At 46.6% G+C, this 25,686-nt stretch overlaps 1 protein-coding gene and 1 long non-coding RNA gene across 6 annotated transcripts; one reads left to right on the top strand and one right to left on the bottom strand.

Annotated features, from left to right (window-relative positions):
* Positions 1-35: 35 nt before the first annotated feature.
* Positions 36-24,418, bottom strand: ubn2a (ubinuclein 2a). 5 transcript variants are annotated; one of them, XM_020654834.3, is made up of 17 exons: positions 23,815-24,418; positions 21,502-21,618; positions 20,534-20,635; positions 19,383-19,493; positions 18,018-18,121; positions 15,616-16,192; positions 14,086-14,156; positions 13,734-13,863; positions 12,035-12,141; positions 10,999-11,109; positions 10,247-10,390; positions 9,294-9,344; positions 9,141-9,183; positions 6,926-8,407; positions 5,375-5,582; positions 4,665-4,733; positions 36-2,415 (listed from the first exon to the last, which is right to left on the bottom strand). In XM_020654834.3, the coding sequence occupies exons 1-17, from the start codon at positions 24,133-24,135 to the stop codon at positions 2,369-2,371; spliced, it is 3,795 nt and encodes a 1,264-aa protein (XP_020510490.2). In that variant the 5' UTR covers positions 24,136-24,418; the 3' UTR covers positions 36-2,368. The 5 variants fall into 5 exon arrangements, with proteins under 5 accessions (XP_020510490.2, XP_020510489.2, XP_020510491.2 ...); XM_020654833.3 differs by having other exon boundaries at positions 18,018-18,124; positions 23,815-24,417; XM_020654835.3 differs by lacking the exon at positions 4,665-4,733 and having other exon boundaries at positions 18,018-18,124.
* LOC136180400 (uncharacterized) lies at positions 24,353-24,986 on the top strand. Its single transcript, XR_010667078.1, has 2 exons — positions 24,353-24,490; positions 24,732-24,986. It is a non-coding gene; the product is annotated as an uncharacterized lncRNA (long non-coding RNA).
* Positions 24,987-25,686: the final 700 nt, after the last annotated feature.

Below are 25,686 nucleotides of genomic sequence, written 5' to 3'. Positions count from 1 at the left end.
TTGAGTGAAGAAAAAAAAGCAGACAAAAGTCATCGTGAAAACCACCTGTTTTGTTTAATTTCATAATCGACACACAAAAATAATCTACAAAAGACCAAATTAAGCAACCAGTTAATCACGAAATTGTCGTTTTTATCCTCCCCCACCCCTAGACACCCCCCCCCCCCCCAAAGAAAAGCACAATTTATAAGATGTCACCCACTGCTCCAGTCACAGGACTTCACAATGACATCCTGATGAACCACACGTCGACACTCAGGAGTTTATTTTTTTAACATTTTGTGGGGAAATGTCGAAATACTCTCAAACACACACTGACTGGCTACACCCCATCTTATATCTATGAGCTACATATCAATCTTTGGCGCCGTTCTCGGTGCAGCCACACACACACACACACAAAGGGGACGAGAGACTCAGGAAGAACGGTGTCTGTCAAAGGAGGTATTCAATACAGGGAAGGTGTTACAACAGGTGTGTTCAGACAGACAGACAGAAGGTTTATTTTTTTATCTTTTTAAGCTTAATCTGTTAAACTGTCGACAAGCTAGCAAACTCTGCTTCTTAAAAATTACGTTTCTCTTAGAGAATAAGGTTCATAAAAGCTCAGCATGCTACATTCACACATTGTCAACAGAATGGGGAGAAAATAAAACAGACTTTGTAGTCACACTAAATACAAAAGTCAACAAAAAGAATTGGTTGTAAGTTTTAGTTGTAGAGGGTTAAATCCCTAATTTTAAATTAGCTGAAAAAAAAGGTTTAACTGTTGATTTTTATTCACATGCAGCTGTTAGCATCATAGCCCTTATCAACTGTTTGTTCATATATTAATATATTTGTATTTTTTTCAGTCTGTCAAAAAGCCTAAATGTGCTCTAAGATGAATGTTTACTTGCAACACAGTAGAAAAACTATTAAATGATTGACGATGTGTTTTGAACATCGGGGTCGTCAGAGTTCTGTGAAGTCAAGGTGGATTGTAGTAGCCTCAAAGTGTTTGTTGGTGACCACTCGAGCAGGTAACTGAAATCCAGTATCTGGTCTTTATCAGCATCCACGTTGAGCATGACTATATTTTTTGCACACGTTTGAATGTGCCCTGAAACTTATCCTGTCTGCTGACTTTGTCGGCCTCCAACATGTGCCTGTCGTTCTGTCTGAACACACGGGGTAAAAGAAAAAGAGTCTCAACATGTACACACACTCACTCCTCCAGAGACGCACTGACAGAGTCGAGTAGAGGTTGAAAGCCAAGCGACAACTTGCACTTTTGCATTGAGCGTTTTACAGTCCTGCATAGATCTTTGTCATACTTTTATAAACTAAGGCGTTGTGTTATATTAAGTCGCTTTGAGTCATTATCAGAGAAAGTAAATAAAAAATAAAAATTCACAACTCTAAAAAATAAAACAATTCAAGTAGGCTACAATCCTGACGTGTCTCCCCTCTCTCACAGGCGGCTCCTCGTCTCCTTGGGGGGGGGGAGGAGCCCATAACTTTTTTTTTTATTTTCAATTCAAGTCTTTAATCCAGAAAAGGTCCAGTGTGATGAGACAGCACCAAGAACACACGGGGCGAGAGAGAGGGGCGCCACACGAACGCGCGGTCATTATTGTGAAAAGGGGGAAAACACGTCGTCACCCGTTCCTTTAGAATAAATCTGGAAACAAATTAACAGTATATCGTTTTTGTTTTTTTATGTACATACACACATTCAAATCAACCTCACGGCTCTCTCACACACACACACACACACACACACACACATCATTACATGTCGTCCCTGTGTAAATTACAAATAATTTATCATTTTAATTTAAGCTACTACTTAACAGTCTTTGTGGGAGCAGAGGTGACCAACGATAAAAAATGTCTACGGACACAAAGATTCCCACGTCTGAGACGAAAATAATAATAATTCATACCTCCGTCTGTTTCTTCTCTTTTTACTGCAGAAGAGCAAAAAAAGTTTCTCCACTTAAACTTAAATACAAATGATATTACGTAGCGTACTACTTCTATCTCATCTGTACCTCCACCTCCACCGCCGCCTCGCTCATTCCACAGTGATCAAGGTCGGTCATATGTAAACATGTTGACAAAAATAAAAAGAAGCGGAACAAATAAAGTTCTCTCATCATTCACTCTGTCTTGTTCTCATACCCGGGTCGTTAGAAAATACAGATTCATTAATTCATCGTTTGAAGCTTGAAGTGAGGATTCTCCTCCTTTAGGTCCACTTTGTGGGAGCAGCGCAGTGATGCCCCGCCCCCTCATACCACAACACTCCTTTCAAGTCAATCAAAGCGAAGGTTCCTATTGGTGGATGTGTCCTGGAGGCTGTGGTGTCCTGCTCTGTTATTGGTCAGTGGGATTTCCTCTTCATGTCTCCACCCTGGCTTTGGTTGGCATCTGAGTGAAGAGGAGGAAAAGGTGAGACGACTTCTCGGGATGTTTCCCTGCAACATCCACATCTAATACTAGACTAGTTCTCCTCATTTGTTTACACTTTTCAGCTCGTGTTTGTCTCACTTCTACCTAGAGGTGGGAAGAATATCATCATGATTTTTTTTGTCAAAATCACGATCACGATTTTTTTCATACTGATCTTTAGACTAATTTGTAAGTTACTGACCGGTTCAACCAAACTTATTTCCCTGTATGATGTTTTTAAATGCACAAAAACTGCGCAGACAAGTTTAATCTATTTGAAAAACATCTTTGTAGGAGGTCTGGAGGTCTCTCACCCAAAACATCTTTAGCAACAGAAATGTCTTTCTCTCAATTTGATCAATATTTATGAACAATTTGAAGGTTTTCCTCACCACTTTGAAATGATGATTTAGTTATGTGTCCTCTTTTTATGTTCATCAGGAACATTTTCACACAGTGATGCATTCATTTAAAAACATGTAGACTGTTGAAGTTTCTGTTCTGTTTTAGCCCTGCAGAGTTCCTCCAGCTGGAGCTTCATACAGGCTCTGCAGACTTTGTTGTTTTTATGACATCATTGGACTAACTTTAGTTTAGTTTATATATAATCAAACATAATACAGAATGTGTTCATTCTGTGACACATGATCAAAGTAAGTTTTACTGACAGAAGAGTTGAATTCATAGAGGGGGCGGGACATTGTTGATTGACAGACAGACAGTCACCATGGTTACTCACTCTCACCTGCCTGCTGCTTTGTAACGTCGTTTAGTGTAATCCCTATAAATTCAGTTATCACAACAGGTGAGCTTCAGGTGGAGAAGCTTGATAAGTAACTTTTAAAAACTGAGAGAGAGCAGAAAACACCGACAGCAACGTTTTAAACACCGGGGTTATATCTCCCCTCACTGTCTGTCTGAGCTCCTCTCTGTCTGACTCTCTGCAGACTGTTAACGTCTCTCCGGCTCCTTAAACGGTTTCGCTCTCCGAGATGTAAACTTAACTGTGCACACTATGCAGAGAAGTTAACTGTTGCTCACGCCGTGTCGGTTTGGAAAAATATCACAACAGTTGCATATAACCGGGATGAAGTGGTTTTTGCGGACTTTACTTTTAAGTTTTGTTTTCACCACTGAGGAGCAGAAGGGGACAGAAGGGGACAGAAGGGGAGGGAGACGCGTCTGTGTCGGACCATAAACTGCAGCATGAGAGAATAAACACATTAGCCCGGTTCTACGATCTCCCTGCTTTGGCAGATCATCAGCAAGTTAAAATCCTTCACGATCTAAGATCGTTATATCGCCCACCACTACGCCTAACCAAAGTTTGGATGATTGTTTGGCTCCAGCTGTTTGTTCTTTTCTCCAGCGAGCATCTGGTCTTTAAATTGTTAAAAACAAAAACACAAATCTGGTTCCCTCAGATGATGACGACCTCTAAATACTTAAACAGCAACTTCTCTAATCATTTATATTTTTAAAGGAGCAATATGTAACTCTGACACCTAGTGTTTAAAATGGGTACTGCAGTCCAAATTCAAAACATTGTAGAGAGCTGCAGGATGGTCCTGACTTTAATGCTCAGAAATCAGAAACTGAAGATTTTATTCAGGATTGATCTGATCTCATCTGATTATCATCCATTTTTTATTTTGAACATCATGATTTAAAATTTGCTCCTATTAGATCGTTGTGATCCTGTTGGATTACTTCTGAACAAGCAGGTCCTGGTTTACAAGTTTAGGTGGTTCTTTGACCTGGTCTGGGTCCATAAAAATCACTAAGCTGTTATTTAAACTTTTGAAAACAACTAGTAGCCTAGCGGTTAGTGCGGGCGCCGCACAGAGGATTAAATCTTCCAGGAAGGCGGCCCAGGTTTGAATCCGACCTGTGGCTCCTCTCTCCCCCTGGTTTCTGACTTTATCCACGGTCCTGTCTCTAACATGAAGTGGTAAAAAGCCCGTTGATAAATCGAAACACATTCATGTCACTGTGATCTCTTTCAAATCAAAGACAATCTGAACATCTGAGTCCTCAAAGTTTGTTCAACAAACTTGTGAAAGAACAACATGCACATCTAACCGACCAATCAGAGGCATGCCAAGTTTACATCACGCACACTGAAGCAGGCAGGAAGTTAGAGAGCGAACAACACAGCAGAGGACGACAGGTGGACGTGACACACCGATGGAGGACACAGCGGAGGAGGAGGAATGCAGAAAGATTACCTGAGAAAGCAAGCTGCAAATGAGGAGGTAGGGCAGCCTGCGACCCTGCCTGGAGACTCTTATACAGATCTGAGGAGAGACGGAGGGAGGATGAGACGGAAACAACAACAATAATAACGATGATGATGATGATGAAGGGGAACGCAGAGTTAGAATGTGGAGACCAGCAACAAAAGAGAGGAGCGGATCAAAGAAAAGGCAGACGTGTACAAAAGGTTGAGATGACAGAGACGGACACAAAGACCAGGGAGACAATGGTTTAAAAAAAACACAGAGACGGGGTTAAAGGTCGCCACGGTGAGATGTGACACACAGCACACACGTGGGACGTCCTGCTGGTTTCACTTTACAAAAAGGCTGGAGTTTAAATATAAAGATTCTGAATATGTTAACTCGTCCAGTTGATCACTTTTAGACGCTTTTCTCAGTTTATTCCATCTTATTGTGATTCAGCACGGTACGGGAAAACTTTGCCCAGTGTGAGTGCGCCCTAAATCCCTTTAAACTCCAGCCCAGTAATGTCCGGTTATGTGTGTTAATAGATTTCAGCAGGATAGCCTCATTCTTATTATTTCAATATGGAAAAGTAAACCACAAACAATTATCTACTTGTTGAGTCTGCAGTCTGTTTTGGCTTTCAAAAAGGCACTAAAAAATAAAAATATACTCCAAGTTAAGATCATGACTGAAGGAGAGATCTGAGTCCTCACCCATTAGGTCGCTCTGTGCTAAGGGGTATCCTGAGTTGGAGCTGGGGGCTGAGCCCATGCCAGCCACCCCGGGCGCTCCTGAAGGGCTGAAATTGAGCAACGAGGGGAACTGGAAGGGCAGCGTGACAGGCACCAGGCCTCCCAACATGCCAAAGCCCAGTGGCAGCGCGGAGGGGCTGCCCAGGAGGGAGGAGCCTGCTGTTGATACCTGCAGAAACGAGATGCAGTGATAAGAAGGTCAGAGCAAAAAATCCTCTTCTACAGTGTTGTTGAACTATCTGTGTAACCTGAGAGTCTACTGACCCACAAAATGTGAAATAAACCCATCCAGTCCTTTGTTTGTGGTCTGCATAAGTCTTACAACACAGAGAGAAATGCTCTGTTTCAAATGTGCTCTCCTTGTGATGTCACAGTGGGATTCTGGTAAAAAAAAAATCCCCTCCCCTCCCCTGGTATCTCCACCCATAGACTAGAACAAAACTTAAGCGCAGGTCTGACATTTTTGTTCTCGCTACAGAGGAGTGATGTCTACGGGGAAAACTCGGGGGGGGGAGAGGGGTCATTGCATTTAAAGAGACACACACACCAAAACGGAGCGTTCTGAGAGAGCTGGTTTATACAGGGTCACAAACCTCCTCTGGTGCTTGATTCATGTTATATTTTGACCAAAGCACAGATGTTTCAGTTAGACCACAGGGGACTGTTTGAAAAGGTGGAGAAGGAGGATAATATGTCATTTTTAAAACTAACACAGATTTAAAGAAGACCCTACATAGATCAAATCAAACATGTACCAAATTAGACGTACCAAGAAAAGTTACATAACCCGTGCAGGAATAGAAAACCTAAGTACCATTTAAAACTGAGTTAAAGTTAGACCTGAACTATTTAGAGGAGACCTCCAGCTGCACGGTACACCAGAGTCTGAGAGGAAGTAGTGCTCATATGCAAAGTGCAAACAAAGTTGTCTGGATGTAATCTGCCTCTGTAATGTTGCATACGGTCAGGTTTGGTTCAGTACAGTTTGGTACGGTATATCCTCAACTTGTTTGCCTTTCCACAGCCAACCGTACCCTTATTTGTTAAGCGGACAACATCGCAGCCCAATTAATGAATTGAATTAAGTTCAACGAAGAAGAAGAACAGGTACAGCAAACAAAAGGGACCCTTTAGGGTCTGATTGGTACCCTTGGCTCCCCAACAGAAGGGTACCAAAAAAGTAGGGCCTATCCCTTAACCGAACCAGACCACTTGGTGGAGACGGGGCTTTAGGAGTCACATCAGTATTAAAGTGGAGAGCCTGATGGGCTCAGGTAATTTTGCCTGATCAGCAGGGTTCTGATTCAGGGCACAGACACGGTGGCCTGAGCCCTTCTTGAATTCTGATTGGCCACCACAAAATCCAAAATCATGTGTTTGGGCTTCGATCCAAGAAGAAGAAGAAGAATTTTAAAAAACGTGATTAATCCTCGCCTCTACTGGGATTCATCATGATTAAAACATTCTAATTGACTGACAGCACCTTTTGTTTTTGGCTTTAAAGGCACTCACCTGTGAGAGGTGTGACGTTGTTGAGGGGGTGGACAAAGTTCCTGAAGTCGCCCATCCGTTTCCGGTTGAGCTCTGGTTAGCCCCACCAACCATCCTCTGCCTCTGCCCGTGATTGACCGAAACCGAAGGCGCGGGAGACGAGGGAGTTTTACCTGGGAGGCTGCAGACGGCCAGTACACCCCCCTTGTTGTTTTTGGAATTGTTGATGCTACTTATGCTCATCGTCGACGGAGATTTCTGACTTCCTGTGAAGCCTGACACGCTGAAGGGGGGGCGGAAAGTTTTGGTGGTTTTGGGGGTGTACTGTTGTTGTTGTTGTTGCGTTGGGACCATCTGATGGGAGAGCAAGTGTGAGGGAGAGGACGACGGGGACGGGGAGGAGGAGGGAGGCGGGGTGGGCGCAGGAGGTCGAGGGGTGAGCTTGATGATGGACGAGGAGTTGCTGCTGTGGGACGACTTGGTGAGGGTGGCCTGCATCGGGGTGATGAAGTTGGCCTGCGGATGATGATGATGTGCGTGCGGTTTGTTCTGAGCGGAGTGCGAGGTGGAGGAGGGCGAGGAGGAGACGGGTGAGGGCGAGCAGAAGGACTGTAGGTGGGTGGTGGAGACGGAGCGGGGCAAAGAGGAAGGGGAGGAAGAAGGTGTGAGGCTGCTGCTCACTGTGCTGCCGTTGAGGCTGACGCCGCCGGCTTTGACGCAGCTCTTTGCGAGTCCTTGAGGGGCGCCCATAGTTCCCAGCATGCCCATTGGGCTGACAAAGCCCTTCTGGTGAGGGGGCAGCAGCGGGGAGGCCGTGGGAGGAGGCCTCTGCTTCGGAGGGGACGGGGAGGGGAGCGGGTGCAACTTGCCACTTCCGGCCATCACCGTGCTTGTCCTTTGATTGGGCGTTGCCATGGTAACGAGTCTCTGAGTCTGGGACTGGCCAACAGCGCCGGACCCTTTGAGCTGGCCGTAGGGACCGTTTGCAGTCCTGGAAGCGAGCGACAGGCCTGCTGCCTGAGCGCGAGCCATGGAGGAGACGGCAGGAGACGCGGAGGTAGACGAGGAGGTTTGTAGTGTTGTTGTCGTCGTGGGAAAGCTTCCGGCAGACGTGGCCACCTGCTGGGCGGTCTCCACCTTCAACAGGGAATGTTGAAACTGTGTCGTGGAGGAGACCGAGGCGGAGAGCTGAGAGGCCGACGGGTAGTGAGGGGTGACGGGGGGCGGGGAGGAGGTGGGCATCTGGAGGGGCGGAGGGGACAGGGGGCTGTCCGTGAGGCCCAGGCCCTTGGATGCATTGCTGAGGAGGGCCAGAGCGTGGGAGATGGAGTCCAGAGACGGAGCGGTCAGATCCTCGTCCAGAGAGTCCGACAGACAGATGGGCTCTGAGGGGGAGGAGGAGGCGCCGCCGGGTTGGCGGTTGGAGGTCGGAACGGATGTGTAGTTGGGCAGAGATGGGTTGGAGGCCATGGGGAGCGGTGGTTTGTGAATCCAGAGAGCCTCCTGAAGAACAGAAGACACACGGTATAATTTGAGTTATTCTAACAGTTGAGTAATCTGTTCTGTGAGTGAGTGAACGCTAGCATTCAACATCTTAAACGAGCAGAATGTAACTCTGTCCCTAGTGGTTAAAATGGATACTGCAGTCTAAATTATAAACATTGGAGAGAGCTGTCCCCCTCCTCTCTAGAGTGGATGCTCACTCAGGTCACCATGTGGTGGACTCTGAAGCTTCAGTGTTTATCCAGCTCTGCATGGGTCTGTAAACCTTTCTGTGTTCTAACCTCTCTCCATTTTTCAAAAGCATCTCCAATATTGATCCTAGTTTGAGCACGTTTCTGCTCGTGGAGCTTATTAGAAACATGCAGAGGCTTTTTAGGTCGGGTACAATCACCAGTCCAGAGCATTCAGGAGCAGAATCTAAAGTTAGAAGGAGGACATACTGGCTGCTGCATTGTTGTCAGAGAAGCCAGCACTTCAACATAGCTTGCTTCCTTAATGTCTGATCAGAGAGTAAGCTCACATTACTAACTGATGGTCACGTTAGCTAGTGATATCCATCTTGAAATATGAAGCAGTGTTCCTCCAGATGTTCCATATTCATTGACCTTTCTCTTTATGATACATGACAATGGATTAGGATTGCATTATCACTATGGATAAAGAAAAACAAAACAACACCAGAATATGGATGAATACTTGTACATACAACGACGTGATATGAGCTGTAACTCACCTTGGCTTTGGCCTTGGGACCGGGCACCACTCTCCTCTTGACTCTGTACAGAAACATACCAGGACACATTCAGTTTTACATTAACAGAAAAATCAAAGACTCGTTTAAATTGTTGAGGAAACATGAGTTGTGTGCGGTAAAGTGAATACTTACAGGTTTCCAGTGAGGTGACAGTGAACAGAAAGACTCTCCTTCATCAGAATCCTGAGACGATCAAATACACAACCATGAGATAAACACACAACTAGTGCCCGACTAATACATGATTCTGGGGGGATATATATCGGCCAATATCTTTCTTAAATCTTTAGAGATAAATAAAGATATACATATTTATTGCGTTGATCCCTCGAATGCAGTTATCGTACACAACAGGGACACAGAAGTTCAGCACTGAAGGTTTAAATCCACTGAATAAAAACAAGCTTGCAAGAGCAGTGAGAATACATAAATCACTTAAAGGTCACATATCCTCCTCCTCTTCTTCAGTTTAAATAAGTCTCAGAGCTCCTCAAAACATGTGTGTGAAGTTTCTTGTTCTAAATCCACTCTGATCCTGTATTTGATCATGTCTATAAACCCCTCTATTTCAGCCCCGCTCAGAACAGGCTGTTTCTGTGTCTGTACCTTTAAATATGTAAATGAGCTGTGTCTGACCACGCCCCCTCTCTGGAAGGGCTTGGGTGTACTCTGTGCTTTCTCGCTCCATGTCCTATTGTTTACGATGAGAAGGCAGACTCAGAGGGCAGAACAAACACCTAGCTGTGGGAGGGAGAACCTCCAAATGGCCTGTTTGAGCACACATTTTCTGAAAAGTGGAGCAGGCTAAAGATGGAGAGGATGGACTTTTCTCATTATTGGGGGGTTTGTAGATGGACTAGAGACACATGTTAGTGTTTGAAATAAATGGTTAAGTAGATTTAGAATCATATGTGACCTTTAAAGATTTTTCTGCTGGACATAAAAATGCAAAACAAACAAAGTCCCTGACTGAGGGTAAGGTTCAGTCTGTTGATCTGCATCATCAACATGAAGGAATTTCATGAACACACACACATGAACACACAAGAACACACACACACAAACACAAACACACACACACAAACCTGGCCTGCATCCAGCCTTTGGGCCACAGTGGTTTGACCTCGTTCTCCAAGAAGGCCTTGAGGTAGTCCTCCACAGACAGAGAGCACTGGTTCTCCATCTCATAGCAGCTCAGCTTCACGCGCACCAGGCTGCACAGCAGATTCCTGCACGCACACACACACACACGCGCACACACGCACACACACACACACGCACACACGCGATCAATTCAGCACAAGTCATTGAGCATGCAGTTGCAGGTGTTGAGCTCATAATGACAGAATAGGCTGTTACTCTTCGGGGCGGTTGGACGTGATAATGACTGTGAAAAAGAGACGTTATTTTCTCAAACTGTGGAAGCTTTTATCGACATGAAAGATGATTGAAAAGCAGCTCTCAAGGTATTTCTCACTCCATTAAAACACTAATTCTCTACTCAGGATTTTCCACATCCGTATCGGCCCTGCACAGTTCATTTAAACGTCTGTTTGCAGGTTCTGTGGAGACGTCTGCACACGGGGGGGGGGAAACAGGTGTAAAATGCTGAATGACTCCAGAGGAAGCTGAACAAAGTCTGATTTATGTTCCTGATAAAGCTTCATGCTCTGACGTCTGAACACTAAACGTTTGGAGTTAGAAAGCAGGAGCAGACTGTTTCTCAGGCGTCACTTCCTCTCTGCTGCACAACAGAACAAACCAGAGTCTTGGTTGTGTTTTAAACGTTGACGAGGAGACGATCGAGTGGGATGCATTGATTGGTTGGATCATTTACCTGAGCTTGTCGTCCCAGATGAACTTCTTCCGAGGGCCCATCACTCTCTTCCCGGGCTTCTCCTCATCCTCCTCCTCCGAACCGTTCTTATCGCCCTCTTCTGACTGCTGCCTGCAGGACGCGCACACACACACACACACACACACACACACAGTAAGTCATACAGAACACACAAGAAGTAGAAGTTGCTTTATTGTATCACTTTAAAGGAGACATATCATTAAAAATCCTCTTCTACAGTGTTGTTGAACATATATCTGTGTAACCTGAGAGTCTACTGACCCACAACATGTGAAATAAATCCATCCAGTCCTTTGTTTGTGGTCTGCTTAAGTCTTAAAACACAGAGACAAATGCTCTGTTTCAAATGTGCTCTCCTTGTGATGTCACAGTGGGATTCTGGTAAAAAACAAATTAAAAAAAATCCCCTCCCCTCCCCTGGTATCTCCCCCCATGGACTCCACCCCCAAACTAGAACAAAACCTTTTTTTATTCTCGCTACAGAGGAGTGATGTCTACAGGGAAAACTCGGGGGAGGGGGGGGGTCATTGAATTTAAAGAGACACACACACCAAAACGGAGCGTTCTGAGAGAGCTGGTTTCTACAGGGTCACAAACCTCCTCTGGTGCTTGATTCATGTTATATTTTGACCAAAGCACAGCACAGATGTTTCATTTAGACCACAGGGGACTGTTTGAAAAGGTGGAGGAGGGGGGGGGGGGGGGGGTAATATGTCCTCCTTTAATAATCTTTAAGTTCTTGTAGTTGAAGGAAACACGTCTCCATTCATGATTGTTATTGTTTGGATGTTGAAAGGTGAAAAAAAAAAAATCAAGGTTGTTAAAATATTCAATACTTAAAGGGCTTTCACACTATGGAAGTTTAAACTCTGGCATCTTGGCGTCCTTATTATATATTCCTCTCACATGCAGACGTGGCTACGTGCAGGAGGAGTCGATGTGGAAGATCTCCTCGCTCGCCCGCTCAGGTCCTACCTCTCCTGTAACTAAATGAATAAATTAAAGGTTTACTTACTTTGCCACCTTGGCCATGCAGTCGATGTTGTATCTGGAGATCTGCTCGGGCATCGAGCTGCACACGGCCAGCTTCAGCTTCAACAGCGGCGCCCGCAGTCGATCGTCCTGACACGGAGACAGAGAGTGAGGTCGTCAAAATGTTCAATTCTTCAAAACTGTCGGATAGGGCGTGTTTCAAAATGATACAATCCCTGATCGATTAAAAACAAAACAAACACAAAACAAACAAACACTTCATGTTTGAAAAGAAGTTGGATTTAGGCCCCGTGTCCCGCTAGCGTTTTGTCCTGACAGAGAAAGCGGCGACTGTGCGCTCGGGAGCTCTTGCATGAAGCGTTTATGCGTTAAGTAGAAAAGTGCTGCAGGTCCGTCCTGTCTCCATGACAACAGTCTGTTAACAACGGACGCTGTGTGACCGACGCTGCTCCGTTACTTTTTACAGAACGTTTTATATTTGAGATCGTTTATTTCCCGATCAGACCAACTTCCCTGACTTGGGACGCATTGGGACACCGGTGACCGTCCAGCTCCCAACCCCAAGTCCCTACAGACTGAGCTCCTGCTGAAACAGTTCTGGATTATTACTAGAATAGTATCTAAGGTTTGAAATCATGACAACCCAGTGAAGGTAAAAAAATAAAGGGCTTAAGGCCCCGACACACAGAGCAGATGGCAAAGAACCCACAACGCTTTTGTCTGGGACAAAAAGTTGCACTTGAACACACCGCAAAGACTACAGCCGACGGCCAACCACCACATACGTTCTGCACATGCATGAGAGGAAATAACTCTCCATGCCAGCAGGGGGCGGTAGTCCGTTGTTATGATACGAGAAGACCATTTTCACACCGCTGTCGCTCACCACTCGTATTATAGGTCGTCTACTAATGGAGAATAATGTCTGATTAAAAGTAGAAAATGGTGCTGCCGTTGTCAGCTCTTGGTCTTTTAGTGGAAAAAGGAAAGAAGAAGCGGAGGAGACAAATAAGGAGAAACCGCACTAATGGGTGAAAGCATGGATACTACAGCAGCATGCTCAAGGGGCTTTAATGAACCTGAGAGGAGAGCTGGAGATAAATGAAACCTCCAAACAGCCAATCAGAGAGATTCATCTCACAGACCAACTCAACATGTTGAATTGACCGAAAACAGGATGACAGGTAGCGACGGAGCCTAACATCGCAAAAACTAGGGCGAGAGTCAGAGAGAGAGAGAGAGAGAGAGAGAGAGAGAGAGAGAGAGAGAGAGAGAGAGAGAGAGAGAGAATATGTTGATGTATTTTGTCAACAATGAGACTCAAATGGTCCGTGACAAAAGACATCTGAGCGCCTGTTTCCAGCAGCAGTCCTCGCTGCAGCCTGCACATGAAGAGGCGGAGACCCCCCAAAAAGAGAGAGAGGTGAAGGGTCTGGAGGTTAGACCACAAGAGATGAACGATGGAGCTCGAATGGTCAGAAGAAATGTTTTCTTCCTCAAGGACAAATCCCCGTAAATAACAGATTATTAAAAAGAGCTTTCACACATGCTGAAAACTGCTGATATTGCTGCGTTCTCACTTCAGCTCACACTGACTTACTGCGGGGGAAAAAACTAGGAGGCTCGAGGAGAAAATGGAAATATCAGCAGTTTTCTGCAAGTGTGAAAGCTCTATTTCTAAGATGTGGTCGAGGCGTTTAAAGTCTCTTTCAGTCTCTCACCTGGATGTTGAGGCTGAGCTTCTTCATGCGTTTGAGGAGGGCTTCTTTGTTGCACGGGACGAAGGCCTCCATGTGCGAGTAGATGTTTGAACGCACCTCAGGAGGCTGCTCCTGCACCTGCAGCTCGATACTGAGAGAAAGAGAGAGAGAGAGGAGGGGGGGTTTAAATTAAAGGTTATTTACAGAGAGAGAGACGAGTGTGAATGTAAAGAGGGAGAACAGAGGGAGAGAGAGAGAGAGAGAGAGAGGCGGGCTTTGAGACAGCAGGAGAGGTGGCGAGGGAAATCTGCAGAAGAAGAGTGAGAGACGCTGAAGGAGAGGAGAGAGAGAGAGAGCGAGCTGTCCTACTCACTCCAGCAGAATGTTATTCATGTCCAAGGTGAAGAATTTCTTGCGGCCCTCCTGATCAAACTGCCGTGAGGCCTGCAGGAGAGAAAAGGTCGAGTCAGCGTCGCAGAGATGATGAAGCACAAAAAGATAAACGCCGATGATACCGAGCTGTGAAGACACTTTACTTTCTATAAAAACATCCAGGACACATTTAACCATCAACTCCCATACAGTCCATACAGCATCTTAAAGGGATACTTCACCCATTTGCATTAATCTTTGTATCATTAGAAACCTGGTAGTATTTTTGAATGGTCGTGCATCCCGCCCTCATTTTCCCCTGAGATGGTAAATCTTTGTATTTCTGAGTCTGAAAAGGAGCTTCCAGTATACTTCACTGGAAGCTGTTGCGGTTAGCGGGGTGAAACGCTAGTTCCTCATATTTTCGACCACTGAAGCTACAGACCAATCACAGATCAGTGGGTGGGAACTCCCTCCAGGCTCTATGGAGAAAGCTGATAACGGCGAGAAAACATAAATATAGCGGCGAGACGGCTGCGACAGGCCGGTGTTGTGTTTTGGCTGCTGCCTAAATCTCTGAATCAGTTGAGGAAACGGCTTCATGTGTTAAAGTAAACATGTCCGTAAACCTGACCTTAGTGGGAGTGGCCTGTGGTGCTGTGCATTCTGGGATTTGGTGTCTTTCATCCACATGAGCCAAAAAGACACTTTCTGCCTTTTCAACTTCAAAATGTATTTCACATTTCTACATATATGACCCAATGTCAACACAGATTCATGTTTCAACAGGTGAAGTATCCCTTTAAGTTCAACACAGCGCACAACAACGGCAAGCACGGCCTTGTGCTGCGCTCCGCTCGGTGGCAAATGAATGGGTTAGAGAGCGGCACACCACATCCTATCTAAAGGGACCTTTAGGAGTTACAATCACATATGAGCCCAAAAAAAATGGCGGCATGATCTGCTGATTTTCACAGGAGTCTAATATCTGCATGTCCGCACAAACAAAGCTGATAACTCCAGACGAAATACTCCAAAACTGTGGGACAGTTTCACACAAACCAAAATTAAAAAGTGACTCTCTCTCTCTCTCTCTCTCTCTCTCTCTCTCTTTTCAGTAAAACTCTCCTGTCTCCTCGTGTGTTATCCAACATGCTGAATACTGAAGAAAACATTTCTGTTTCTCTTCCTCCTCTTCACTCTTCTCCTCTTCACCTCTGCCTCATCCTTTTCAAACTGCCTCTTTTTTTAAACTTTACAAACACCTCTCTGCTTTGATGCTGACTCGGTAACACTGAGACATAAAGAGCAACAAGAAAACTACAACTTTCTCCGAGGCTGATGTGGTTACATAAAGCGCCCGAGGGTTGAGCCTGGAGCCGCGTCTCGACTTCAGACGAGTCTCCTCCAGCCGGACTGAACAACAACAAACATTTGGGGGCTTCTTCCTGAGCTGAGCTGTGTTTGTGTTATTCCTCAGTAAAGACGCTTCACAGGTAATTGCATCCGCCCACAGACGGCGTTGACTCACCGCCCGCAGGTCCTCGATGCGTTTAATAAGAGGGGCGGGCAGTCCATCAGGCAGCGGGGGCGGGGAAAACAGACCGCTGGAAGACCCCAGACCTCGCCCTGCACCTCCTCCTCCTCCTCCTGCTGCTGCAGCTGCTGCTCCTTTTGGAGCAGGAACTCCAACTCCCAGAATGCCGTTCTCCCTCGCAGCCACCATGGCGTGCTGCTGGTCAGTGTCCATCAAGCTGAAGTCCAAATCGCCCAGGAGATCCTGCAGCTCCTTCTCATTGGCCGAGCCCAGCAGTGACATCACCGCCGGGTCTGACGTGAGGTCGGCGAGCGAGAGGTCGTTGCCGGCCGCGCCGCCCTGCAGGTGGGCGGAGTTAGAAGCCAACAGGTGGTTGGTGGAGTTGGTGGAGTGCGTTTGTTTGTTGGCCACGCCCCCCACCAGGGCCAGGTGAGCCATGTTGGGGTTTCTCTTCCTCATGTCCTCCTTCTCCCGGGTGAAGCGCCGCAGCATGGCCGCCAAGTACAGCGAATCCTTCATCAGCTTCTTCCTCTTCTTCTTCTCCGGCCGGTGGAGGCTGAGCGCCGTCACTCTGCGGGAGGAAAACACACACGAGGTCATTTCAACACAAACGATAACACTCAGTCCTGAACTATGGCGGCCTGCTCAGTCTTCTTTATCTTACTGAGGATGTGACATTTATACGTTGTTGATCTCCTTGTTTACGTTGCCATAGCAATGAGCTGCATGTGACACATTTTTACCTCTGACTTTACTACTTCCTGTCAGCCCACTAGTTCATTTATTCCATGAATTCAGAGTGAGCTGAGGTGACCATGCAGCAGGAAAGATTAAAAAAAAATCACCTCAAGCAAGCGGAAAGAGGCGGCTGATTCTTTAGCTGCAGCTTCGTGTTTAAGGGCGCCCATCTGTACCGTACTCGAGCACGCTTCACCGCTAAAGTAAAGTTTGTTTAACTAGAGCGAGTGACCATGGCCCTGGCACGCTTGTGAGAGGCTCCCGAGTAGACGGAGCTCCCTCAACCTTCAGCGAGATGATCTGTCACTACTGCCACCCGACGCCCCTGGCGCCCAGTCTCCACCATCAGACTGTAGCGTCCACACAACCAACCGCCGTCCTCATTCATGCACGTGTAACACACTGAAAATCGTTTTCATGTCTAGTTAAACTCATTTAATTAAACAGGAAAGAGTAAACAGTAAATACTGTGTTTTTTCTACCTGTTAAGATTAAGACGCTGGCCCTTTAAGAGAGGCTCAGTGAAGAAGACAGAGAGGTGTATGTAGGCTGAAAAACGAAGCGTATGTAAAGCTGTGGGGCAGTTCTGACCGGTTCATTTCAAGGGTGCAACACACGGCCTGCTCCGACCTCCACCTCAGCGGCGAGGAAGCACGGTACGGGACAACCGGGCCGACTGTGAATATGCCCTTAAATACGACTGAAGATCCATTGCTATGTATTATTTTTTCTACTTTTGAATCATTTACAGCGTTAAAATAATTGAGATTATCGTTTAAAAACTCGCACTATCAAAATGTTTTTGAAATGTTTAACAATCTTTGCATCACAGTAAATTTCACTCTCATGGAAGAGACACCGAGATGAGCCGCAGAAGTTAAAACCCCACGATCCTACAAATAAAAAAATATTCTTCCGCTGACAAATTAGAGGAATCAACACAAACGGCTCAGAGACGTTAGCGGAGCGAGGAGCGGCGAGGATGCAGAGGGATTAACCTGCATTGTGCTTCTGAAATATCTGACACACACACACACACACAAATAGAACTTCCTCTGTGTCATAACGGCACGGCGGCGATGGCTGAGGAGCTATTTATGGAAGTTGTGCTCAGAATGGCGACAGGAGTATTCGGCCTATCTGAGCGTAGATAATAAGAGCGATTTCTGGAAGGTGGCTGATGTGTCAGAGCAAGTCACAGTCAGCGTCCCATACACACACAGGAGAGGAGCACAATGTCACACAGGGGGCGGGGTTATAAGCAAAGGGAAGATCGGCAAAACGCGTCATCATCTCGTTTTCATCGGGGCTCACTAAACCACAATGGCCAACTGTTTTTGCCATTTCAAAGACCAGAGAAGGTAGGCGGTTTTAAGGCGACCCCCCACACGGCTGTTTTGGACACCCCTCGGTTTGTCAGATATGAGAGCAGTTATCAGGTCAACAGGTGTTGCAGCGATGGAAGCGGTCAAGAGAAGTGGTTCAGATAGAAGTGATTGTACCCGACCTAAAAAGCCTCTGCATGTTTCTAATAAGCTCCACGAGCAGAAACGTGCTCAAACTAGGATCAATATTGTTCTTCTTAACAGTGTTGTGCTTCAGAGGGCCAATCAGAATCGAGCATTTAACCCAGTGTAATAATAATAAATGGTTCTCACCCTTGTTTGGGTCCGCTGTTCTTCTTCAGGTTCTTCTCCTCCAGATTGTTCACTTCCTTCTTCTTCCTCTTCTTCATCACCTGCTCCTTGTTGTCCTTCAGCTTCTTCTGAAACAAGAACACACACACACACACACACACACACACACACACACACACACACACACACACACACACACACACACACACACACACACACACACACACACACACACACACACACACACACACACACACACACACACACACACACACACACACACACACACACACACACACACACACACACACACACACACACACACACACACGGTCAGCAGCTGACCACAGAGACACAGTGACTCTGAGTGTGTCAGGCCTCGTCCACATGTAGCGGCTATTTTTGAAAATGTAGCTTCTTCTTTGTGTACGCAAACTGCGTTTAAGGTCACTGTAACACAAACTACCACCAGGGTGAAGAGTTTCAACAACTCTGTTAAAGATGTTTCAGTGTAGACGATGAAAAAAAAGAAGAGTCTTTCTCCTCTGTTTGACGTCATTGGTCGATGCACTCCCTTTTGTTTGAGATTAGTGCGATGGCAGACGTCACCAAATTAGCGCTGGTGCTAACGATGCTAACTGGACTCTTTACTCTCGCACATGTCGACGAGCAGAGACGCCTGATTGGACGACGGAGGTCACTGCTGCTTCATACAACACTCCCATGAGACAAACGCAGCCGCCAACGTCAGGCTCCAGGTTAGTGGGAGAAGTTTGAAAATAAAATGGACATTGCAGAGGAATGGGCGAGAAGTGAGCTGAGATCAAGCAGCATTACTACAGTCACAGGAAACAGTGACCCAGGGGTGGCTTAGTGGTTAGTGCGCTCGATCGATTGGATGTAAGGAGGCTGTAGTTCTCCAAGCGGGCCACTTGTGTGTCCCTCCCCACGGTCCTATCTCTAAAGACATAAAAAGTCCCAAAACAAACCTTGAACCCAAGTTCGTTTTTCTTTACAGGTCACATGAAAACCAATCTTTTCAAATCAGATCCAGGCCTCGTTCATACGCGGTCCATATCAGCTGCTGGTCAGATCTCAGTCTGAGCGTCCGGGTCAGAAGTCATGAGACTTTGACGTCACTCCTTAACATTTGAGAACAGACTGCTCCTAAAATCTTCATGAGTTGTTGATGCATCTCACAGCGGGAGACTTTAACTCCGCCTCCTGAGATCCTCCCGCCCTCCAGACGCCGCAGGTAAAGTCTCCCGTTGTGAGGCGAGATGTGAACAAGTCATTTCAGGGGCCGTCTAGATTTCTAGATGTGTGTGTGGAAAAGGAAAATGATTGTTTTGTCAGGAGAGTGTGAATGTGTGGAGGTCGTCTCACCTTGTCCTCGTCTCCCTCTGAGTCAGAGGCCGCTCTGAACTGCAGCGTCCCGGTGTTGATGTAAAATCCCCCCAGCTTTGTGGTCAGCGACGCCGGCACCAGCTCGTCATACTGCGAGGAACAACAGAAGGAAGACGGTTTGAATTTTTTTTTTAAAAGCGGACGCCGTCTGTGGATTTCAGAACATGTCGAGTTACTAATGATGTTTTTTTGTCAACGTTTCAAAAGGCAGGCCGAGTTGTTCGTCTGTCGGCCGCTGGGAACGGACGACTTTTTGTGCGCCAAAATAAATAAATCACTAAAAAGAATCACAACCCCCCCCCCCCCCCAAGGGTACAGAAAGAGAAATAAAATCCCATTACTGAGAATATCAAAACAGAAAGAAGGGTCAAACGGGGCGTCGCAAATATGTGAGTGAAGCGAGGACAGACATCAAAACAACACAACAATTATCATCGAGGGGAGAGGATCCATACAGGGAGAGAGGGGGGGAGGGGGGAGAGAGAGAGAGGGGGAGAGAGAGGGGGGGGGGGCGAGAGAGAGGGGAGAGAGGGAGTGAGAAATAGAGAGAGAGTGAGAGGGGGGAGAGAGAGGGGGGGAGGGAGGGAGAGCGAGGGAGAGAGAGAGGGAGAGAGAGAGGGGGGAGAGAGAGAGGGGAGAGCGAGAGAGAGAGAGGGAGCGAGAAATAGAGAGAGAGAGAGAGGGGGAGAGGGGGGAGAGAGAGAGAGAGAGAAAGAGAAACAGAGAGAGAGAGGGGGAGCGAGAAATAGAGAGAGAGAGAGAGAGAGGGAGAGAGAGAGAGAGGGGGGGGGGGATCTGAACACTGAGCGACAGCACCCATCACATATTCCTGTGTGGACACAAGACGCTCGTATACATTCATGAGTCATGAGGACGGTTTCAGAACGCCGTCTCAGGTCGGTTAGAAGACGTGGGGGGGGGGGGGGGGGGGGCATCTATCTTTAGAGGGGACGCTGAATGTATTCAAACTTCAGGCCAGGAGATAAATATTTAACCCCGGAGGAATAATGTGGACAGGAACAGAGAAGAGAGGATGAGGAGCGAGGAGGAGGAGGAGGAGGAGGGCGGAGAGAAAGACATGTGACAGATAAATAAATCAGATTGTGATTCTGAGAGTGAGGGGTACTCACAGCTTCTGAGTTGTCTATAAAGGGGTCTGTCTCGTCATAACCAAAGCCTATATCGATCAGATCCTGCATTCTGTCCTTCTTCTTCTTCTTTCCCGTGTTTCCCTAAAAAAAAGAAATAGATAAACAGAAACCTTTAAGCTCCTGAGACGAGTCTTTAGCTTATAAAACGTTAAAAAAGGAAGAATGTTCCACTTTGTGATCCAGTAGATGAGCTCAACAATGAAACCAAAACAAACTGTGGTTTAGGCCACGCCTCCTCCATACTGAAGCCTCCGCCCTCCTCCAGAGACACACCTCCAACCCCTCACCACTCACGTTCTCTTAGGACAAAAATCGTCTGTGGCCTGCATTGTTGTGTTGGCATGCTAACGTTAGCTCGTAGTTAAACACTGCCACAAAATGAGCGGCGAGATTTTTAAAAAACGCCAACATGAGCGGTGAGTACGTTCTTCTTCTTTTCTCTAGTCCTCGCCTAAAACAGCTTTTAAACACGCAGTGAGACGAGAGGATTTAAGGCGCACTGAAGTTTTCTTTTAATGTTTTCCACAGCAGACCGCAGGTGGAGTTTTTTTTTTTTTTTTTTTCATCGGTTAGCCTAGCGGTCGGTGTGCGCGCCCCGTGTTCAGAGGATTGCCGTCCTCACAGCGGGTGACGCGGGTTCAACCTGCGCCTTGTTTCTCCACTGTGCCACCTTTGAATAACGGCACAAAGACCCTAAAGTAAATCTAAAAATAAAAACATGAGCTAAGCATGTAGTGGATAAAATCCGCAAATATCACTTTGTCCACAGGGGGCGCCACAAACTCAAAGTTCCTCTCAGGATCTTTTAGACCTTTGGAAAGAGTTTGACCACGCCACAGTCCGTCCTCCAGAGAGAAAGTGTCTCTTATCCATCGATTCATCATGACCCCCCCCTCCCCCCCCACAGAAAACATCCAGCGCCAAAGCAGCGTGCAAGAATAACTTACATATTTATTCTCAAACTTCTTGGCCATGGCCTCCACCTGTAGCCGCTCTCGCTCGTCGTCGTCGAAGGGGTCGCTGGGATTGGGCGCTGAAGTCGCACTCGGAGGATTTTTCTTAACCTGGAAGAGAAATCATTTTATAAAAATGGACGATGAGACGTCAGAGCTTGATAAACCTCGAGGTGAGGAAAAGGTCGATCAGGAGCGGCGGTGGACGGTCACAAAGTTAGTTTACTCGAGTAACCACACACAGTAAGATCAGGAAGTCGACCAGCACCAGTTGCCCTTGGTTACGTGTGAGGTCACAAAGCTGCCGTAAACCCGGCGTTGCATTGTGCTGGATTTACACACAAACAGGAAGCAGCAACAACTGTCAGGTTTTCAAAATAAATCTTTCAAACTGAAGTGTAAGAATTGTGCTTTTGATCTTAAAGAAGGAGCCGTCTGTTCGTCGTCATGGTGACGACTTGTGGACACATCTTACAGTTCAGTCTGAACGTCTTCAGAGTGACACTGAGCGAGCCGACCAAGTTCATTTTTTAATTGATCTGTGATGTGGATCGGCGCCGTCAGTCCGACACCTGATATGTAAAATGTCAATATCGCACCCGTCCCAGCTCTACTTTTGACTCGACCACATTTCTATGAACGCTCTCGTTACTGTCGCTCTAAAAGTCAGCCGATGAATTTTATTCTCTTTTCTAAAATCCGACCACAAAGACGATAAACTGTGTGTGTGTGTTGTTTGTCTTCGTGGTGTTGCCGTACCTGTACATCGTTCATCTCCATTTTATTTGTAGTGTAACTGATTTATTTTTGGGGCTTTTATTTTGACAGGACAGCGGGGAAAGGAGCAGCGGGTCGGACTTGAACCCGGGCCGCTCGCTTTGAGGATTAATGGTGCGATCCATCTGACCTCCATTTTTAAATGTAGCACTAACAAATCAGTGGTGGTCTTGATCAGTCTTGTTTTTTTAAAAATCTGGAGTCCGTCCAGTCTGAGGCCGAGACGAGACCGAGACGAGGCCGAGACGAGGCCGAGCGAAACCTGCAGAAAGTAGTTTTGAGACCGAGTACAACAACACTACGTAGCGGCCATGTTGGATTTTAACTTGGACTAATGAAGTTTCTCCAAATGCTCAGAATTCCAACTTCAGGATGGTGCGTTCCTGATGACGTGTCAGACCTGTCACTCAGAGCTTTCAACTCCTGAATACAAATGGAAAACATCACATAGCCTCTGTACATGTGGACGCGACCTGACCCGGTCCGCTAGGCCACCTGCGCCCTGCAAACGCAGACTCTGACTGTTTGGAATGTAAAATATTGTCTCCTGGCTCATCAGGGGGTTTTTTTTAGGTTTTTTTTTTTTTTTTAGTTCTTCCTGTTTTTGTTATTTTCTTTTGGAGTCGCAAATCTGTAAATCTGTAGTTCATGAGTTTAAAAAAAATGTAAATAAAGTTTTCTAAATAAACACAACGCAGCAGCAGGAAGTCTTAAATAAACTCACGCATCGTCAAATACAAAAAATAAATAAGTAGTGTAACGTAAGTTTTAATACGACTGAGCGACTTTTAAACTTGTGTTGGAGTCATATTTGACCATTTACACTTTGACTCTGTGTCCACACATCTTCCAAAACTGATCAGGAAGAAAGCAAACTTTAAATCTGACTGAGACACAAAAAGATGCCAAACAAATAAATAATATGTTGTCGTGTTGTTTGCAAACTTTTCCCCTCTGATGTGACAAAAAAACAACACAGCACAAACTGGATCATAGTAAAGAGCAGAGATTTAAAATGAGGTCTCCCTGCTCTGACATTTGCCTCTCTCTCTCTCCCCCTCTCTCTCTCTCTCTCTCTCCCTCATGCTACATCCTGGTACTTCCATCAGCAACGCTCTCTCATCTATCTATCACCCGCAGCCAGAGGGCCAAACTGCATGTGGCATTTCAAAGTGCTGTAATGGCTGTGTGACTGAGCTGTTGCTGGGCAAGTCTGAGTGGGAAAGGGACACACAGGTAGCAGAGAGAGAGAGAGACAGGTTTTTAATGTTGATGTGCAGAGGAAGGTGAAGGTGGTCTCCTCTTCTTCTCATGTTTTTTTTTTTTTTAAATGTGTTGGAGGAGCGCAGCTGAAGTTGGAAAGATGTCTCTATTGTGTCACTTCCAGCCAAAAGGACAAGGTGCACCCCCCTCCCCCCCACTCCATTACAGGGCAATGACAAGTCCGCACAAACACTTTAACCAGCCGGCCTCGTCATGTTGATATGCTGGGGGGGGTGTAGGGGGGTGTAGGGGAGGGGGGGGTCCTACCTTGAGGTGTTGGATGAGTTCTCCATAATTAAACTCGACGGACGCGCGGTCGTCGGGCTCGGAGAGGGAGAGGTTGAGCCGCACCGTCGCCCTCTTCTCGTCCCCGTCGCCGGGTTCGCCGAGGCGATCATCGGCGGCGGCTCCTCCTCCTCCTCCTCCTCCTCCTCCTGCCCCGGTCGCTGCTGCCTCGACCTCCCCGGCTCTCCCGAAGTTGAAGTCGGCCTCCTCCTCCTCCTGCAGCCGGCGCTTCCTGGACTCCGCGGCGGCCCCCGGTGCGAAGGCCGAGAGGGTGACAAACTGCACTTTTCTCGGCTCGGCCATTTGTGTGAGCCGCCTGCCTCGTCTGAACCCTCCGCTCCGGACAGACGAGCGACGAGCGAGGAGAAGAAGCTACTTCGCGAAACTACTCCGAATTGAGGTGGGGAGAGGGGGGGGGGGGGCTTGTAGCTGCCTACACGACCCTCAGGACCTCCACGATGTGAACTCCACGGGACGCGTCGGTCGGGGGAAAAGTTGTCTTTCCGGCAGCTACTTGCATCCTCGATTCGCTATGGGACCGAGACATTCACAGGAGCCATCTTGGGTTTCGGGAGTAAATAAAATATCAAGAAGAGAGAGGGGTCGCTGCGCATGCGCGTACCCACAGAACGGAAGCATCGTGACACGGGGAGGGGAGGTAATGACGTCCAATCAGCGTGCGCCCCGATCCTAAACCCGCCTCTGTCACAACAGGCGATAATAACAACACCATCAGCACTATAATGACCTTTATAAAGTGTCTGAGTGAAGGACAGGCGGGGGGATTTACACCCCACATGTCTAATACATCCATAGATAAATTAACATCTTCATCTTGTCTGTTTTTATTTTATAAACAGCTTTTATTTTAATGCCATTCTCTCTCTCTCTCTTTTCAGGAAAATGCTGATTTGCACATTTTTCCACAATGGCTCACACTAAAAACATCAAATCCTAAACGGAAGAAAGCACGTCAGATGATTATCAACCAACCACAGCAGAGAGTGAGGGGCTCTGACGGCCACCTGTTGATTTAAAGAAATAACGCTGAACTGCTCCCAATTACAATAAAATACTGAATAAAGTTGAATTCTTCTTGAGTTTCTGTTCTGCTTTGACAGAAACCATGACAGGGTTGACCTGTTAGAAACCTACAGTGTGTGTGTGTGTGTGTGTGTGTGTGTGTGGGGGGGGGGGGGGGGGTCCTGTTAAGCCACGTTAACCCCACATCAAACAGCCGCTGTGCAATCTCAATTCAATCCAGTTCATTTTGTCATTATGCTTTTTTTTAAAGGTGCAGTGAACAGACAATGCAGTGATACGCATGTTGCCTAGACCCAATAATCTCATATTTTTCAACTAATCAGATTTATTGAATAAAAAACGGTGCAGCTTCTGTCGGATGTTTTGTACCTCATATCGTGCAAAACATCTGACAGAAGCAAGAAACTGAACAAAACAAAAGCACATCCTCATGACCCACTGAAAACAGCTCCGCGACCCACCTTTGGGTCCCGACCCACCAGTTGAGAACCACTGGCCTGGACACCCTCCCATCCCTTGACACAGATAGTTAGAAATGTAAGACATACATTTGGTCGGCTGAAGTGCCACAGGATAAGTTTGAGTTCAGAGCATTGGTTTCCATCCTGGGGGGGTCCAGGGTCCCCTATGACGAACGGCAAAGATCTCAGGAGGGTTGCGAGGCCATTAATATCCAAATGTGTTCATGAAGCATTTTTAAAAACAACAGGAGCGAAGCAAAAGTGGTGTACAATCAAACATAATAACAGCACAATAAAACACAGACCAAAAGTGTTAAAAGTTAGGCACAAAAGTGCATTTTTGGATTTT

This window comes from Labrus bergylta, chromosome 1 (assembly GCF_963930695.1).
Source record: "Labrus bergylta chromosome 1, fLabBer1.1, whole genome shotgun sequence".
NCBI classification, from domain to species: domain Eukaryota; kingdom Metazoa; phylum Chordata; class Actinopteri; order Labriformes; family Labridae; genus Labrus; species Labrus bergylta.
Note: the sequence above shows the minus strand (reverse complement) of the source record. Positions and strands in the feature narration are given on the sequence as shown.

What these genes read in the sequence shown, in the direction of transcription:
- ubn2a (XM_020654833.3), bottom strand. Translation starts at nt 24,135, where the DNA reads ATGGCCGAGCCGAGAAAAGTGCAGTTTGTCACCCTCTCGGCCTTCGCA. An exon ending in ATGAATAACATTCTGCTGGA is followed by an intron (nt 13,864 to 14,085) that starts GTGAGTAGGACA and finishes TCTTTCTCTCAG; the next exon opens with TATCGAGCTGCAGGTGCAGG. An exon ending in TGTCACCTCACTGGAAACCT is followed by an intron (nt 9,184 to 9,293) that starts GTAAGTATTCAC and finishes GTTTCTGTACAG; the next exon opens with AGTCAAGAGGAGAGTGGTGC.